The sequence below is a fragment of the Eptatretus burgeri genome, chromosome 3 (assembly GCF_056783735.1).
Source record: "Eptatretus burgeri isolate ZD-2024b chromosome 3, Ebu_testis_v1, whole genome shotgun sequence".
NCBI classification, from domain to species: Eukaryota; Metazoa; Chordata; class Myxini; order Myxiniformes; family Myxinidae; genus Eptatretus; species Eptatretus burgeri.
The window spans coordinates 133,744,278-133,764,200 of NC_140963.1; the positions used below are offsets into that span (position 1 = coordinate 133,744,278).

Consider the following 19,923-nt stretch of genomic DNA (forward strand, 5'->3'; position numbering starts at 1 on the left):
GCTACCTCAAGTTCAACAACACCAAGCTGGACAGGGAACGAAACAGGCTGCACAAGAGACCAGCGACATGGTGTGCAACTGATGATCCAGAACCAAGCAGGCCTAAACTCCAGGGCATTGCAACAGATGTTTGCTTTTTCTGCTTGAACGGTGGAACTTGGAACACTGAGTAATTTCAGTACGATGGAGGCGGACAGGAGAGTGAGAATGATCTCCGCTGAGTTCGCAGATGATCGTTTGCTCAGCGGACTGTCCGGAGGAGGGGATTTAATAGCAATGGACGGGAAGTACCACACTGCCTGCCTGGTTAACCTCAACAACCGGTACCGGTCAAATCTAAGGAAGAAACCTCCTACCGTGGACATTGACCAGTGCATGGGTGAAAGTGGAGCGTTCGTCGAGCTAATAGATCACATATATACCTCATCAGCGTCCGGGACTGAAATATTCAAGTTGTCAGAATTACATAGCCTGTATACTACTCGGCTGAGCAACCAAAGTATTTAAACGTACGTCCACCGAACCAGACTTCAGGAACGGATCCTGGAACACTTTCCTGACTGCACTGAACAGTCTGATGGCAAGAATGTATTGTTGATATTCGACCAATGTATGAAGGTATTGTTACAGGATGCAGTGAAAGTCCAGAACTTCACCGATGACGCATTGATCCTCGCTCAGGCTGTGAAAATCATCTGTTGGGACCTGTTCTTTCTTATTTATGTCGGCTTTTTGTCGGAAGTGCTTTCTGTGGGCACTGACAAAAGGATGTCGTCCTGCTCGCATGAGGAGGCCGACACGAGAATGATGGTCCATCTGTTCGATGCTTTGGAAAGTGGGGCTCGTGTCATTCAAATCTGCACAGTGGACAGTGACGTTGTTGTGATTATCATTGGAATCTTCCATTCGATCCAGGAGAAGTTTCGAGATGTCGACCTTTGGATAGGCTTCGGCTTCAAGCACAGTGCATTCAAGCATTTGCACATCAATACTATCGACAATAACATTAGTGATGACCGAGCCCGAGGTTTGCGGTTCTTTCATGCGATAACTGGTTCTGACATGACCTCAGCCTTCGTCAACAAAGGCAAGCTCACGGCATGGAGGGCATGGTTGGATACTCCTGAAGCTGCAGACGCATTCGCCAGGATTGCAGCGTGTCCATTCATCGTTCCGTCTTCGGACTCGCCAAAATTCCAGGCCATCGAGAAGTTCGTGGTGGCAATGTACGTGAAGGCCAATGAACGGGGAGACGTGAATGGAGTAAATGAATCAAGGATGCACCTCTTCTGTTCAGGGAACTTCAGGAACCTGAACAGATTTCCACCAACACAGGTATGATGTCGACATTTCTTGCCGGGTAGCATCCAAGTAAAATCTTCATTCTGCATCCCTCCACACCACTGCTTCTATAATCCTTTGTTCACTGTTATTTAACAGAATTGTCTTTTTTACAGGACGCCTTGTACCAGCATGTTAAACGAGTTGTATTACAAGCCAGTATCTGGGTCACATGTGATGATCCCAGGCGACCTGATGTGGCCAAACGATTATGGTTGGACAAAGGCTGGAGATTCGTGGCAACCCCTCTGGATAACAAAGCAAACTGTATCCAAGGCTTGCCGTGAACTGATCCGGTGCACGTGTAGAAGTGAGTGTCGACACTGCAAATGCGTGAAAGCCTTGGTGAAGTGCACGCCACTGTGCGCCAAATGTCCTTGTACAAAGTAGTGAGTGAGTCGGTTTCTCCAATTCCGTTCTTGTCATAGATCCCAGAGCCTCGAAATTAGGGGTGGGGAACCTTTTTCCAGTCAAGGGCCATTTCGATTTTTCGAACATCCTTCGAGGGCCATGCAAAATTATTGAACACATATATCGGACTTACCTAATGCGATGGCTGGAACTGTTTCTCTTTGGTGAGGCATTTGGTGTCAGGTGGTAGTGATGATGATGCTACTCGCAGCTGGTTTTGCAGGTTTGGGCCAGTCAGTTTTGAGCGGAACCGAGTCTTTGCAAGAGTCAGTTTTGAAAAGAACTGCTCACAGCTGTAGGTCGTCCCAAACAGTGATGCAAACTTCAGTGCATGTCTCCTCCGAATGGGAAAATCCTCAGCACGTACCTACAGTTTGTAGAACTCGAACAAAGGGAGGTTGTTGTACCTAGCTTTGAGCTCGTCATTGCTTTGCAGCTCAATGATTTCGTGTTGTAGGTTTTCAGGCACATCAGCTTGTTCCACATTAAACGGCGTGGCAAATCTGTTCAGTTCCCTTTGTTTACTTTTCATGTCCTGAAACCTCTCTCCAAATGCCTGGAGGAGTTTTGCACACTCAGCAGCATATTCAGATGTCACAGCAGACTTTTGTTCTTGCAGAGTGGGAAAGTGGACAGTGTTTCCCCTTTCCAGTTGCACTTGCCACAGCTTTAGTTTAGCTTCAAATGATTTCACATTTGATTGCAGAGAGCTGAGAAGCTGGTTGGGACCTTGGAGCTTGACGTTCAGCTCTGACAGGTACTTGGTAATGTCTACCATGAAGCCCAAATCACACAGCCACTTGCTATCACTGAGTTCCATGACAGGTTTCCCCTTCATCTCCATGAACTGTTTCACTTCTTCTCTCAGTGAGTAAAACCGTGTGAGCATATTTCCGTGACTCAGCCACCGCACCTCACAGTGGGAAACCAGATCTCCATACTCTGACTCTAGTTCACTCAGTAGCTCCTTGAACTGGCAGCTGTTCAGCCCTCTGCTTTTGATGATGTTTATGGTGGAAACGACAGTTGTCATCACATTTTTGAGCTTCAGGAACTGTGCACACAGATTCTCTTGGTGTATGATACAGTGGCATACAACTAACTCACTTGGATCGAGACTGAGACAACTCATTTCTTTTTTGACCAATGCAATCAATCCCTTTTGCGTGCCAAACATGGCTGGGGCTCCATCTGTGGCCAGGCCACTTAACTTGTCAAACTGCAGCTCGAATTTGTTCATAGCCAAAACAACGTGCTCAAACAAATCCTCACCTTTGGTGGTGCCATGCATGGCTTGCAAAGACAGCAACTCCTCGCTCGTATCAAACTCAGCTGTAATCCGCCGCACAAAAATGGCTAGTTGGGCGGTGTTTGTTATGTCCTTTGTCTCATTGCAGGCCAGAGAGAAAAACTGGAAATCTCTTGCGGTGTCCTTCAGTGTTTTCTCAATATCTTGTGCCATTTCAGTAATCCGATCTGAGACAGTTCTTCGAGACAAACTGACACTTTGGAACAAGGCACTCCTTCACCAATTCTTCTTCTGAATGCGGCATCAGCTTCTTAGCGATTAGCTCACTCACCACAAAACTAGCATGCGTAGTGTTGTCTCGGTCAGATTGTGGTCTTATGAAGACTGCTTGTTGAGCACCAAAACTCCGCCGAAGAGTGTTAGCTTTATCCAAGCGCATTTGTCCTTTCAACTCGTCCAGTTTAGCATGTTTCGAGCTGTAATGACGCTCGAGGTTGGACTTTTTCAGCACCGAGAGCGCTTCCCGACAAAATTGGCATACAGGCTTGCCTTTTACTTCCACAAAGAAATTATCGTTTGCCCATTTCTCTTGGAAAGTGCGACATTCTGCGACTACCTTTCTTTCCTTGTTAGTCACCATGTTTGCATATACTGAATGAAATGATGACATGAGATTACGCGATCACACATTACGTTACGCACGTGCTGCATTCACTGACCCTGAACGTGAAACAGACAGATGACAGCTGTCCGTTTTTAGCTGTCCGTTTAATTTATCTTTTTAGGAAAAAATAATCGCTGTCTGGAGTTTTTTGTGTTGTATTTCTGAGGTTGCTTTTGTTTATTTTTAGCGAACGAAGTGAGCTTCATACTTAACACGTGCACATGAGAGAATAGGAAACAACAACAACACAATACCATGGCAATTTGGAATCCGTGTCATTGGCTATGACCCTTTTGCTTCCATTTTTTTTTTTTGCTTCTGGTTTTTTTTGTTTCCGGTTTTTGTCATGGGGAATGATGCATGCTGGGAGATAAAGGCATCGTCGGAGACATGAAAGACCCAAATAATATCAGACATGGTGTATATTTCCTCCACTCATTTTAATAAAGATATCTCCCGCATCATGAAAAAATATTTTTCATCGTGATTTACGTTATTTGATCGCTGATCCCAAATCCAGGCCGAAGTAACCGAAAATTGCGTATGCAGTTGTGAACAAGTTATAGGTAAAGTCAGAAGCGAATGTAAGAAGAATTCTACGTTCGCTTCTATGCTTTGCCAATTCCATATTATGAATTGCCTCGCAGGCCGGATCAAACGGTCTCGCGAGCCGTAAATGGCCCGGAGGCCGGAGGTTCCCCACCCCTGCTCCAAATGTACAGTGAATATTGTACATTAGGCTTATCTCCGGTAAATTTTCAAATCGTATTGAAAATCTGAATATTTGGACCAGTTTGGAGGTATGATTTTTGACTTTTTGTCTCATTCAATGACAGTAGTCTCATTCAATTGAAGTCTACTGTTTTGGGCTCATAATTTTGTGTCTGGGCTTGAAAATGTGTTTGACCAAGTTTTTGGACACATTTTCTATTTGGAATTTCCATAAAAAATATTTTGTGCCGATTTTCCGGAAAAGGTGTCCGACATATCACAAAGGAACCTGTTTTATATGCAAGGATTTACTGAAACTGAGTAAATTCAGAGTGAACCAAAAATATTCGGTTTGTGTGTTGAATGCAAAATTAGTTCATTCCATGTTATTTTTTTTATGGTAATAAGAGAATACAAAGAAAAACCGAAAAAAATAGGAAAATAAATAAGTGATTTCCCGAGTGATGATGTAATCCAGACTCATAAATTTTACTGATTTTAAAAGGCCATTAGTGGATTATTGGTAAACCGCTTGTACCCATGGGGGCAGTGTGGTTATGGAAAATTTGAACTGTGGAAGGATTTCATCGGAATTTAGTCAACACAATAGCATTTCATTTAAATTACTTCTTGTGGATACAGTACACAAATTACTGTAACTTGCCCATTTATAAACCGATTTTCACATTTTTGGTGCCTATTTACGCGGAAAGACATGTTCTATAATGTTACTATAATTTCTCCATTATATCGTTCAGTCGGATTTTGAATGTCGCCTCACGTCCTGATGTGGCGAGTTTGGCGGACATCTTGGAAAATGGTAGCCAAGGGGTCATGTGAGGTCAGTTTCAGTGTCGTATTCGGAATCCTCGAGCTCGATTTAGAGGGGTTTTACCAAATCAGAAATATGATTTTCATTCATTTGTGCGAGTTATGATGGTTCGAAAGTGAGTTTGCGGCGATCTTGGAATATGGCAATTTTTCGATTGGCTCCCCTTCTCGATTTATTTTTTATGATCATATCTCACCACCTGCCAAGTTTGGTGCTTATATCCGGAAGTGCACAATATTATGTTAATAGCAATCTAACGGACCTCACGAAAAAGGCTTATCCTTGGTCAGCCCAACTTCACGTGGCAGGGTCTGAGCCACCATTTTGATTTGGCCAATTCAAACATGCCTTGCCTTGGAAACACGATCAACTCTCACGGACTAATTAAAATACTGTATTTAATCAAAATATTATTTCGGATTTGACAATCGGACCTCGTGGACGAAATAAGTGTCAAAAACGGGAGTGAAATCTGAAAATTTAAAGGAATTATCGATTCGTCAAGCGTTCGTTGGATTGTTGGCCCACAAACAGAGAACATGAGCTCTGTTTGGACTGTTTGCCTGCATTCGTTGGAGAGATGTGTGTTTCCTGAGAAGATTGAAATAAGTGCTGTGTTTGTATCATCTTTGGTTTTTAAGTCGTTTCTTGGCTGAAATGGCGTGTAAGATGTGCCCAGTCATACGACATAAGGCACAAAGACGTCTGGAGACACTTGTATTTGTCACAAATAAACACTTTTTAAGCAGTTGGAACTGATGCCGCCAAGCTCAATTCCACAGTTTAAATTTTGAAATTTGGCTCTCGTTAACAGATTTTAGAGCTTATTACATTTTAGTTGTAATTAAATTAAGGCACAAACATTGCCCAGAGACATGTGGGGGGGGGGGAGGGTTTGGGAGGAGGTAAGCATGAGGGGAGGGTAAGGGAAGACAGCTCCATAGAATATGGTTTTATTTTAATTACAATTAAAATGTGCCTTTATTTTATAACAAATTTATTTAATGAATTGTCCACATTACCTCCTCGGAGAGTTCTAATTCCATGATAGTGGGTACACAAGGTGATAGTCGCAGAACGAGTCTCATCCCTCAAGGGAAATTCATGTTATAATCCATACATAATGGAGCAAGTGTATATATATATATATATATATATATATATATATATATATATATATATATATATATATATTTATATATATATATCCACTCTCAACCCATTTGTTGGACAGCTGCCCTGATGTCACCCACAATTGTAACCTGAAATACTCAACCAAAAGTGCTCAGAGTACCCATAATACCACCCCCCCTCCCGAGGACCCAAAAGACCCCAAATTACCTTAAATAAAGGCCAAAATGCCCCAAAGACCTAAAAGACGCTTATATACCCCAAAGAGCCCAAAATGCCCCAAAGACCCAGAAGATTCAAAAGACGAAAAATACCCCAAAGATCCACAAAACCCAAAAGACCTCGTAGGGTGTTTTGAATTATAAGCAGTCAGTATGTTTTTGCGAATTGCACATAACATCATGTTTTGTTTGCCGACACAGGAACCAAAATAGTAAAAAAAACCCCGAGGACTCTGAAGACCTAAAATACCCAAAGGACCCAGAAGTAACAAATGACCCTAAGAACCCAAAAGACATGATGGGACTATCATGGATCCATGGAAATTCTGCATTATGTAAAATGTGACTTCATGACCCCAATCCCACACCCCCCAACACCCACACACAATCTCATTTCCTTCGACCCCCCTCCCACCTCAAACAAACTCTGTGCAACCTTCCCCGTTTCTTCAAATCTTCAAACCCCTCAATCCCAACTCTCTGCCCTCTGTCCCCCCAATCCAACTCCGTCAACCCCTCCCCCTTTATTCTTCAAGTCCTCAGGTCAGGTTAAGCATGGAAGAATGTGCCAGAGCAGCGCATCGCTGCATCCACATTCCGCTGGTACTCCAAGGGCCTCCGTCTGGCCATCCCCCAGGCAAATTCCTGGCTCATCCCCATCTCCTTGGGATGCTGATCAACAAGCTGCAACTACGAGGCATATGTTCATCCCATTGGCCTCCACTCACGAGGCTTCCTCGCTGAGAGAATCTGGTGAGCAGGATCAGCATCAGGAAAACGAGCCACATGTCCATACAGCCGCAGCTGACGCTCACGGACTATGCAGGTAACAAATCTCATTTGAGTCCCTCTCAGCAACTGCTCATTGGACAAAAAGTCTGACCAGCGATAACCAAGGATTCTCCGAAGAGACCTGGTAACAAAGGAATTGAGTCTCTGATCTCTGGTCAGAGTGAAAGTCTGACATGTGCAGAGCAAGACTGGAAGCACCAAGGACCTGAAGACTCGGACTTTCATCCTCCTGCACAGGAACTGACAGCACCACACACCATTATCCATTGAATCCCTCACTCCCAGGCCCGACCCAGACGTCTATTGACCACTGGCTCACAACTTATGGAGACATGAATATCACTGCCAAGGTAAATGAATCTCTCTGTGACCTCAACATCCTTACCACAAGCAGGAACTGACAAGATAGCAGCATCCAAGATGTCTTTGAAAGCCTGGACCTTAGTTTTGATGCAGGAAACCCATAATCGCAGAGGCTCTGACTCCTCTTTAAGCATGTCGTGGGCTCCCAGAAGGATATCCATAGTCTCCGCAAAGATGACTACATCATCTGCAAAATCAAGGTCCGAGATCTTGACATTCGCAAATGATGTACCACAGCTTGATCTCTCTGACATCCTCCCCAGAATCCAGTCCAGACAAGAGCTGAAAAGTGTGGGGGGCAGTGCATACCCCAGAAGAACTCCAGTAACAACTGTAAATAAGTCAGATATGGTATCACCACATCACACAGCACTTTCAACACCAGAATATTGTTCAGACATCAGATTGATTAGTTTTGGTGGCACTCCACAAAGACCAAGAACACTGCAGAGGGCATCCCGATTCACGGAATCAAACGTTTTTCAGAAATCAACATCGGCTGCAAGCAGCCCCTGCCAAAACTCTCAACTGCATTCAGTGAGGACCCGAAGAGCAAGGATCAATCGTTGATCTCTTTGGTGTAAAGCCTGACTGCTTTGAGTGCTGGTGATCACGCAGATGGTGGCGAACACTATGAAGAATTATTCAAGCAAAGACCTTGCCCTGCACTGAGAGCAGCATCACTCCTCGGAAGTTGTTGCAGTCCTGGTGATCACCGTTCCCTTTCCAGAGAGGGAAAACAAGGCCCCTCTTCCAATCAGTTGGGATGATGCCTGTGTTCCAGGCAGAGCATGGAACAACATGAGTACAGCATTTCCACCAGCATTGAGAAGTTCAGCATGGATGCCACGGATCCAAGGAGTTTTACTCCATTCTAACCAGTTCACCACAGCCTGTGTATCCACAAACGAAGGTGGATCACAGTTGATTGGAGGGTCAGCAATAGGGATAGTAACACCCCTGACATCCAAATCAACAGCAGGTCGATCAGCCTGATTCAGCCGCTCAAAGTAACCGGCCTGGTGGGCCTTCACTTTGGATTCTGTGAAGAGCCCACCACCCTCCGCTCTGACTGCGGTACACCGAGGGATGGGCTTGGAGGAATGAATTCTCCTGCAAGCAGGACGAGAATCACTTGACCACAGGTGATGCTCTACCCCTCACAGATTGATTTCACATAGGCCTCCTTGTCCACCCTCAGTGCACATACAGTTTTACGCCTCAACTCCATGAACATCTCAGCTCTGCCATTATAGTCAGGAGGCCCAATGCAGAATAGTGTACGACACTGCTGATTCCGTGTTAGAATAGTGCAACAGGTGTAAATTGACTGTCCAGACACACAGAAACGTGAATCAACTTGTTGCCAACTCTGGATATGGATAGTATGGCCGCCATGACAGTTTACAAAATGGTCGCCATTAAATACACTTTTCGTCATATTTCAGCCGCAAATTGACATGAAATTACAAAATTAGGGTCGATTTCCATGTTTTTGAGCATGCCTGAGCTGATGGGAGTATAGAAAAAAACATTGCTCCATCCATTTTCTAAAAATAATATGACTTGTTTTTCACTATATTATTTTTAAAGAAATGTTCAGGCTCGAATTAGAATGTCTGATTATACAAACCACAATCAATGAATTTTACAACTTTGCTATAAAATGAACCTAAACTACATAACTGTGTGTTTTTCTGTTACCCAGGACTAACTGAAAAATGAAAGCCGCAAGATTTCTCACAGGGGGTTCAAGGGATCGAGAAGAAGAAGAGCATGTAGACTGGAATAAATGCTTTATTTGCCAGGACAGTGTAAAAACTAGCAAGTCAACGCCACTTCGAAAGACTACAATCGTTGGTGTGAAAACTGTAGCTGAATGTTGCAAAGAAAGAGAGAAATATAATGACGCTAAATATGTTGACTCATTCTCAAGAATCAGAAAATATTCTGTACCGGAGCACGTCGAAAAGATTCAATGGCACAAATTCTGCTATAGTGACTTTACTCACGCACAAAAAATAGACAGACTGAAGTCAAGGATTCAGCCACAATCTGTGACTTACGCAGAAGAGATACCCACAACATCAGGTTCCTCAGAGAAATACCATGTCCCAAAGTCACTAAGATCCGCGCACAGCGCTATGGATTGGTCAAAATGCGCTTTCTGCCAGACTGACATTCCTGGAAAAGCTGGTGTCCTGACAAATGTTGAATTTGATCACACATCATCCAGGATGCTTAGTTTGGCCCAATTTGACCCCACCATGCGTCACAGGTTTGCAGGTGTTTCAGACTTGATGGCAGCTGAAGGTAAATATCACCTCAAGTGTTATGTTTCTTTTCGCAGAAAGTATAAAAAGGAGAGTGGAGAGAAAAACCAGTCTCCTGAAAGCATCTGTTTCAGAAATGTGATGAACCAGCTTGAGAAAGAGCTGCAGAAGGGACATGTGTTTACCCTGAAAAACATCTGGGAACACTACAGCATGCTGTTATTGAATGATTTTGGAATTGAGGCTGGAGCCTACAAAAGCTACAATTTCAAGCAGAAAGTGGAGGTTCACTTTGGTAGTGACAAGGTGACATTCGTGCAGCCATTGGATGTCACAAAACCCCTCATAGTTGCGTCCTCAACTGTGACAAAGTTTGCCATGAGAACCGCCGTGAATGATTTATCTGAAGAAGGTGAAAGTTCTGAAGAAGATGAATTGGCCCAGTGCAGTCTGCCTCATCATGAGAACGAAATCCTTAGCTGGATCTTCAGAGTGGGCATAAAGATTTACAGTGACGTAAAACACTCTCCAGGGCATAGCATTATCGGTGGACTGAACACAGAAAATGCAGAGCGAATTGTACCTGAAACCCTGTACATGCTTGTAAAGCTTCTTTGTGGTGGTGACAGCACTGACAAGATGGACAATGAAGAAGCGGATGAGACAGATACCAAGAACAAAGTTCTGAGCATCTGCCAAGACATTATTCATGTGGCTTCAGGAGGCAAAAAACTGACCCCCAAACACCTGGGCCTTGGCCTTGCTCTTCACCAGGCTACACGCTCAAAAGAGCTTGTCAATCTTTTTCATGCAGCTGCACACACAGTTGGGTACGATACAGTGAGGCGCATTGACACAGCAATTGCCAATGATGTTATACAATGCTTCCGAGATAATGGAAATGTCATGATCCCAAGGAACTTTCTCAACATCCCAACTACCACAGGATATTTGAGATATTCTAATGACAACATTGACATAATTGAGGAGACGCTGACTGGGTCTGGCACTTTTCATGCAAGTCAGTGCGTGGCCCTCAGACGCAAGGGAGAACAAGAGCCAGTGATGGACATTCAGATTAAACCTGGCCGCTCCAAAGTTCTCAGTGCCCCTCCTGAAATGACAAGCGCCTTGGAATCTGAACCACATCTACCTGCACCTGAGAACTGTGGGTGGAAACAGGTCGTCAAAGATGGCAACGAGACATTTCAGCCGCGACTCATGACTGCACAGCCTATTACTGCTTACTGTGTAGAACTGACGACATGCAAATGCCGTGGGTGATGCTCAACTCGACGGTGCAAATGTACACGGAATGGACTGCCTTGCACGAAAGCATGTGGATGCAAAGCCCTTTGTAGGAACCCGTTCAGTGTACAAGCCGATCAATAGCTCTGAAAATTGTACTTGGGTGTTCTCACAACACTTTTCTCTTCTGCAAAGCAACGTAATTTTGTGTTAGAAAGAATCTGACAGCTGTTGAAATAACCTTTGACTGACTGTAAACCCATCTCCATCAATAGTGCTAAACATTTTCTTTTTCACATTTGTTGCTCGTATGTGCATTTTCAATTTCGTCTTTAAGTTGTCAATTATGTGAAAAGTTGTGATCCAGTACAAAAATAAAGCACAAAATAGTGTTCCTCGTGTCAGATTACATAGTATTTCACAATCATGACAAATTTCTGGCTAGTACAATTTGCAGTTAGGAAAAGACTAAATCTGATGGCGGCCATTTTGATTACTGTCATGGCGGCCATAATATTCAGATGCAGACTTGGCAACAAGTGGAACTAGACTTGGTCATGCCTAGACTCTTCAAAAACACCAGTTGCACCATTCTAACATGAAATCAGCAGTGAACCTATTTTCTAGGCTAGCTACAGATTTTGGCTTCTAGACTATTAGGCCCGGCCCTGCGACTGGACAATGGGATCCAGTGTCCCTTGAGAGCCAAAATTCTTCTTTGCCCTCTGGTGAGTTCCAAGACATCCACCAGCAACATCAAGGATTGTGGTCTTGAAGGCACTCCACAACTCTTCAGGATTCCCGAAAGCTCCCAGATCCCCCAAATCCCCACTCAGCCTATGAGCAAGCTCCTCAGCTACCCTCTCATCCTTGAGCTTGCCGACATCCAGCCTCGGCTGGGATGGTACCATTTTCCCAGATTTAAGCTGATACTTCAGAGTTGCTACCACAGGCATGTGGTCCGCATTGAGGAAATGAGCACTCTGGTAGACCCTGCAGTTCTGGATCATCCTCCAGCAACCATTAATGAACACATCATCAATCTCCTTTGCCACACCACGAGCTTTGGAATACCAAGTCCAGTGATGAACCTGTGGGTGCTGAAACCATGAACCGGCCACCGTAAGTCCATATCTTCTTGCAAAGTCAAGGAACTTATTGCTATTCTGGTTCACAGTTCCAGACCAATGGGGACCAACACATGTCTCATAACCATCCCTATCAGTTCCAGTTGATGCATTGAAATCCCCCAAGACTAGGAGAGCGTCTCACTTGGGGCATTGATCAACCACAGACTCGAGCGTGGCAAAGAATGCACCCTTCACAGTGAGATCACTTGCCTCAGCCGGAGCATCAACACACTAGAGAAACGACACCAAAGGAGTGATGAATCCTTAGTCTCATAATATGCTTGTTGAATGGTGTGACCTCAATTATCATTGCAGTCAGCTTGTTGGACACAGCTACAGCAACTCCTTGGGTATGGTACCCATCAGAGCAATCAAACTAATCGTAGGTGTAACCACCCGCCATGATCTCTCCGCAATCTGGTCTCTGAACCTCAGAGAGTGCTGCAATACCGATGTTCAAACACTTGAGCTCAGATGATAACAGAGACAGGTGATCATCCTCTCTTTGGGATAGGACCTTCCAGGTACCCCCTTAAAGAAACCGCCTCAGGTTAACCCAAAGAGACCGTCATCTGGTGTACGATACCTCAGCACTACCCCAACACACACTTCCGCAATCTGACCTGGGAAGGTTACTCTGTGTTTTTCCTCCTATCATCAAAGATTGGGGGTCCCGAAGGGTTTTCCCCAATCCCGTCATCCGTTGAGCTGCCCTGCGAATGGCAGTGAGACAGAAGGTACTCCCACGGAGTGTGTTTTCAAAATCTCTTTGCGTTTTTTGTGTGTTTTGCAGAGTGAAGGGTTGTACGGTGGCCAGAGTGCAAATCCTGCCACCAACCTCCAAATAAGAAGTAACCCAACTACAGGAGGACGTCCGCAGACACAGTTGGACACTGGATATGGATGGCCGTTGGCTCACAAGGAGCTCCTCTGCCCTTTGACACGTTTTGTTTTTAATCCTGCTGGGTGTCCATATCCATACACCCTCCTCACCAGGAAACCTGGTGGAGGAGATGGTTTAGTCGCCAACAACCTGACCATGGAACAGGTTAGTACAGGTTTACATGATACCTGTCGCAAGTCACAGATCTAATCTGGCCTGACCTCATTTTATGTTAAAGGGTCTCAACTGCCCCAAACTCCAAGTACTCAATCCCCCTTACAACCCCAAGTTCACTGCCCCCCCACCCCTTCCTAACATGTCAATCTCCCTCTTCCATTTCCATGCACCCTCACCCCCCAACTCTGTCCTTCCCTCCCTATTTCTTCCTGTTCTTAACAACGTTGCACAAATATAAACGGGGAACTTTTGGAATCGTAAACTGGCCACAAACGAAAATCAATAAACTCGATATCAAAACAAGGAAACTCCTCACCATCCGCAAAATGTTCGACAAAAATCAGTGCATCCCGAGAACGTATCTGCCAAGACGAGGAGGTATCGGCCTGATGGAACTCAACCAAGTGCCCAGAATGACATCTGTATGATTGGCTGAATGTGAAAATTTCAAATGACTGCAGGATCCAATTTGTATGCAAACACGAAGACAGTAAGCCAGAGAAGGTATCCCAAATCCACCGAGCAAAACATTTCCAGAGACAGATGCAAATGGAAGATGTCAGAATACAGCCCCAAAGATTGCAAAAAAGACAAAAGCACAACTGGGAGAATGACAAAAGAGCAGGAAGATGTAAACAAGAATGACCGGTCACAACTTCCGACAAAATCCGGTAATGGGCCGACTGGGAAATGCACATTTACTGGGAAATGCATATTTACTGGGAAATGCACATTTACTGGGAAATGCATATTTACTGGGAAATGCACATTTACTGCGCAATTAAACTAATAACTCGACTCCTCTGATCCATGTCAACCTCCACCATGGTTATATCAGAACGAGCTGATTTGTCACACGTTCACGGATTGTTTAACCCCAACATGGGGCCATTCAAAAACTACACAAATTAATTTTTTTAGTAATTTACGTCATTGCTTTTGATTGTGTAACGTAACGTAATGCTTGATTACCTTGCATTCTGATGGGTTTGATTAAACCTGATTCTTACTCGACATATGATAAGAGTTTTCAGAAACCCTCATCATGATTAACACTTGACCCAAACAAAACCAATGGAAATCTGACACAACGAACCCGGACAATGTTTAATCAGCAGAGGCATACAGGTCTAATGTTGTGGGCCCACAGGAACACCAAGATGGGGTCCGACAGGTGTCCAACCAATGGGTGCGCATTACAAAAAAATGACCAACACCAACAATGCAAATCTCTTTTAGACCTGTGACATGGTGCGGGTAAAAAGAGTTGGATTAGATTGGGCAAAAACAAAGAAGGCTCATTGTAATTGTAAGTGATTAATTTGCTATCGTTTGTGCCTCGTGTAGTTACCTTCCATGTCACATCCGGCATGTTCGGAGTGCTGTCACCATTTTATCTTTCTCAAGGTGGTCTCCGTCAGAAAAACGAGAGATTCAATCGGAGTTGGCCGATGTGAGATTCGGACGAATCGATCAGCATTCTCATTTTGCTCTGTGCTGTCAGACACGGGTAAGTTCCTTTAAAAATGCTGAGATACTTGATGACTATTATCATCGTTGGTGCCACTAAACTAACCTGGTCGTGTCTTAATGACTATGCAGTTTTATTAAATTGGAAACAGAACTCAAGCTTACATGATTTATGTGATTGATGTCACGATGTGAGTAAAAGTTATGAGATTTGATTGTGTGATCGAGTCACCCAAGGTGGTTTGACACCAGTAATTAATCAAACAATCCTCATGTTTGGTTGCTGAAATTATTGGTTAAATAGCAAATACCACCTGTTGCTTTGATGACGGGAATACTGGGAGAAGGGAGAAAAAGCAGGGGGGGGGCAGAGAGAGGGGGAGAGTCAGGAAGTGGAGGGGAAAAGAGAGGAGGGAGGGGAAGCAAGGAGGGAGGGAGAGTGATGAGGGGTGCGGGAATGGAAGACGGTGTGCGATGACAGAAAGGGAAGGCAGATGTGCGGTGGAGCATTAGTTACGATTCATCGTCTCATCAAAATGATTCTGCATGGAATAATAGTGAAGATGGAAACAAAATAATGTCTGAAATACATTTTCTAGGAGTCGTACTATAAATACACACCAGAGACAAACACTGCCTGGACATGTCCGGAGACAAACACCGCCTGGACATGTCCGGAGACAAATGCCGCCTGGACATGTCCAGAGACAAACACCACCCGGACATGTCAGGAGCCAAGTTGTAAAGAAAAAAACACCTGCCCAGACATGCCTGGAGCCAGCTGTCTGGAGGAAAACTCCCATCCGGATATGTCAAGAGATAAATACTGTCCAGATACATCGGGAGATAACGACCATGCAGACATGTCCGGATGGTGGTTATGAGAGAGGAGAGGTGTGGGGGAGGGTGCTGCACTGTATTGGGAGGGGTTAAGAGCAAGGATGAGAGAGAGACAAACAGACAAACACAGAGAGATGGACGGACAGAGTGTGAGAGTGTGTTGGGGTAGGGGAGTTAGCACAGAGAATATATTGTTGTAGATTTCCTCCACTCCGGCGTGCAGACGACCGCCTTCAGCTCAATTGCGGCCATGCGCGCCCAACGAATGTGGCAATCCAGTCGCAGCTTCCGGATCAATGCCGGAACCCAGCTCCGGGTGTTTTTAACACATCATAAACCAGCCAACTCTTCTGTCCACTCGTTACAGGGTCGATCGCCGAATTGTCGATGTACCTAATTATTCATGCGGACAGAAATGCCGGGAGTTTATATCTCGACCGATCCTGCACGAAAACGAGCCGCTTTAGCAGCTCGTTCCTTTTGCGATTGTCGAGCGGTTTTATATCGCCAAGCCCCGTCGGACCAGATGTCCGTTTTATCGGCTTATAATCAGCCAGCTAATTATTCCGAACTCTCCATGGCAGTCAATGTAGGAAGGGACGCAACAAGCAGGTGACATTCAAAAAATGGGGACATTTATTTCAACACAGGCATGCAAGCAATGCAAAGAATGGGGGGAAATGGGGAAAAAGACATGAGCAAAACCTCCAGGCGATGTCTATATATTGTGTACATGCACTTAATCAATTTGTTACTTCGGCCTAACATTTGCTCTACGGCGAGGATACGGTGGCCGTACGCCCTCTGACTTGACAGAAATGTGCGGCGGCCGGAGAGTTTTTGCGGTTGCCTCAGGGTGGCCCTACGCAGGTCAGGACAGGTATGTGAGCATGTGCCAGAACAGCGCGTCGCTGCGTCCACTTTCCGCCGGAACTCCAGGGGCCTCTGTCTGGCCATCCCCCAGGCAGATGCCAGGCCCATCCCCATCTCCTTGAGATGATGGTCGACCTGCTGCAACCACGAGGCACGTAGTCGGCCCACTGGCCTCCACTCATGAGAATCCCTCGCTGAGAGAATCTGGTGAGCAGGATCAGCGTCAGGAAAACGAGCCACATGTCCATACAGCCGCAACTGACGCTCACAGACTATGCAGGAAACAAATCTCATCCGAGTCTCTCTCAGCAACCGCTCGTTGGACACAAAATCCGACCAGCGATAGCCAAGGATTCTCCAAAGAGACCTGTTACCAAAGGAATTAAGTCTCCATCTCAAATCCTTGGTACCAACGACCTGAAGACTCGGACTTTCGTCCTCCCGCACAGGTACCGGCAGCGCCACACCCCATGATCCAGTGAATCAATGACTCCCCAGGCCCGATCCAGACGTCGATTGACCTCTGACTCACAGCCAGCAGAGACATGAATATCACTGCCAAGGTAAGTGATTCTCTCCACGACCTCAACATCCTCACCACAAACAGACACAGACAGGACAGCAGCATCCAAGATGTCACCGAAAGCCTGGATCTTAGTTTTGACCCAAGAAACCCGTAATCCCAACGGCTCCGACTCCTCATTCAGCACCTCGAGGGCCCACAAAAGGATATCTAAAGTCTCCGCAAAGATGACTGCACCATCTGCAAAATCAAGGTCCGAGATCTTGACATTCCCAAACGATGCACCGCAGCTTGATCTCTCCGACATCCTCCATAAAATCCAGTCCATACAAGTGCTGAAAAGTGTGGGGCCAGCACACACCCCTGACGAACTCCAGTAACAACTGGAAATAAGTCAGAGGTGGTACCACCACACTTCACAGCACTCTCAGTACCAGAGTAGAGTTCAGACATCAGATCGATCAGTTTTGGTGGCACCCCACGAAGACCAAGAATCCTCCAGAGGACATCCCGATTCACTGAATCGAACGCTTTACAGAGATCAACATAGGCTGCAAGCAGCCCCTGCCGAAACTCTCGTCTGTGTTCGGTGAGGACACGAAGAGCAAGGATACGGTCAATCGTTGACCTCTTTGGTGTAAAGCTTGACTACTATGGACGCTGGTGCTCAAGCAGATGGTGGTGAACCCTATCAAGAATTATCTGAGCAAAGACCTTGCCCGGCACTGAGAGCAGCGTCACCCCTCGGTAGTTGTTGCAGTCTTGACGATCACCCTTCCCTTTCCAGAGAGGAACAACAAGGCCCCTCTTCCAGTCAGTTGGGATGATACATGTGTTCTCGACAGAGCACAGAACTGCATGCAACGACATGAGTCCAGCATTTCCACCAGCCTTGAGAAGTTCAGCATGGATGCCACAGATCCCTGGAGCTTTGCCCCGTTTCAACCGGTTCACCGCAGCCCGTGTTTCCACAAGCGAAGGTGGACCCACAGTTGATTCGAGGGTCAGCAACAGGGATTGTAACACCCTTGACGTCCAACTCGACAGCAGGGGTATCAGCCTGGTACAACCACTCAAAGTAACCGGCCCAGCGGGCCTTCACTTCAGACTCCTCTGTCAAGAGCCTACCACTCTCTGCTCTAACTGCAGTGCTCCGAGGGATGGGCTTGGATGAACGTAATGCGCGAATTCCCCTGAAAACGGGACGAGAGTTATGGTTTTCGAGTTATGGAGGAGACACACTTTCACACTGGCATTTATTATTATTAACTTATGTAAAAGCCTGTCAAAAATGATAGGTTGGAGTAATTTTATTCTAAATATTCAAGGAGACTGGAAGGTATGATGTTTCATCGCAGGAAACAGCTTTATTTAAAAACACTACTTGCACAAACATGCCACTATTTTCTTTATCATATGAGATGCTTCATTTAGAGTGATGTGAGGTGTGGTAGTTCCATATGTAACTTATTTCCAGTTGATACTGGAGTTCTTGAGGTGTGTACTGGACCCCACACTTTTCAGTGCTTGTATGGACTGGATTCTGTGGAGAATGTTGGAGAGTTCATATTGCGGTGCATCGTTTGGGAATGTCAAGATCTCTGACCTTGATTTCGCAGATTATTCCGTCATCTTTGCGGAGATGCTGGATATCCTTATGGGGGCCCTTGAGGTGCTTAATGACGAATCGGAGCTGCTGGGATTACAGGTTTCCTACACCAAAATTAAGATCCAGGCTTTCAATGACATATTGGATGCTGCTGTCTTGTCAGTACCTGTTTGTGGTGAGGATGTTGAGGTCACGGAGAGATTTACTTACTTTCGCAGTGATATTTATATCTCCACAATTTGTAAGCCAGAGGTCAATAGACGTTTGGGTCAGACCTGGAGAGTCATGGATTCGTTGGATCATGGGGTGTGGGACTGTCAGTACCTATGTGGTGCTCTGACCAGGACCTGAGATGGAGACGTAACTCCTTCAGTTCCAGGTCTCTTTGGAGAATCCCCTTGGCTATCATAACCTGTGTAGTCTATGTGTCAGCAGTGGCTCTATGGATATGTGGCTCGTTTTCCTGACACTGATCCTGCTCACCAGATTCTCTCAGCGAGGGAGCCTCATGAGTGGAGGAGGCCAACGGGCCGACCACGTGCCTCGTGGTTGCACAGGTTGTACGGCATCTAAAGGAGATGGGGATGGGCCAGGCATTTGCCTGGGAGAAGGCCAGATGGAGGCCCCTGGAGTTCTGGCGGTAAGTGGATACATGAGTTTTGTATCCTTGTCCCGGTGTGTTTTTGTTTTTGTAAATCATAACCAAGCGATGATTTACTGTTTTCTGATTGGGTGAGGATGAACACAATTACCCTTTCATGGTGAACAATATTCCTCACGTAGATGAACAGAGAATGTTTTATTACCTCTGCCACTGAAGGTGGACTGAATTATGTTTTTATGGGGTGGGTCTGTCTGTCTGTCTGTCTGTCTGTCTGTTTGTTTAAACAGGATATCACGGTCTGTCTGGTTGGTTGTCTGTGAACAAGATATCTCAAAATGTTATGGACGGATTCGATGACATTTGGTGGAGAGGCTCGGTGTGTGACAAGGACGAAATTATTCGATTTTGGTGAAGGTCCGAATATGGATCCTGGAATTTTAAAATTATCCTTCACTATTGAGAGATTGGGCCAAAAGCGATATCAAGTACGAGATCTCAAAAAGTTGTGGACTGATTCAGCCAAAATTTAGTGGACAGGGTGGGTATGTGACAAGGACCAATTGAATGGATTTTGGTGA

The 19,923-nt window shown here is 45.4% G+C and overlaps 1 protein-coding gene and 1 pseudogene across 2 annotated transcripts in view; one reads left to right on the forward strand and one right to left on the reverse strand.

Moving 5' to 3' along the window:
* Positions 1-249: 249 nt before the first annotated feature.
* LOC147031012 (uncharacterized) overlaps positions 250-19,923 on the forward strand; it is a 105,797-nt gene continuing 86,123 nt past the window's right edge. The window contains exons 1-4 of one of the 2 annotated variants that reach the window (XM_085875683.1): positions 250-1,335; positions 1,458-1,651; positions 13,160-13,414; positions 14,834-14,936. In XM_085875683.1, coding sequence (XP_085731809.1) covers positions 13,406-13,414; positions 14,834-14,936 — 112 coding nt within the window. In that variant the 5' untranslated portion in view covers positions 250-1,335; positions 1,458-1,651; positions 13,160-13,405. Of the gene's footprint in view, positions 1,336-1,457; positions 1,652-13,159; positions 13,415-14,478; positions 14,937-19,923 lie in introns of those variants that run through there. The other variant, XM_085875682.1, reaches the window with a different exon arrangement.
* On the reverse strand, positions 1,886-3,214 carry LOC147031013 (general transcription factor II-I repeat domain-containing protein 2A pseudogene; annotated as a pseudogene).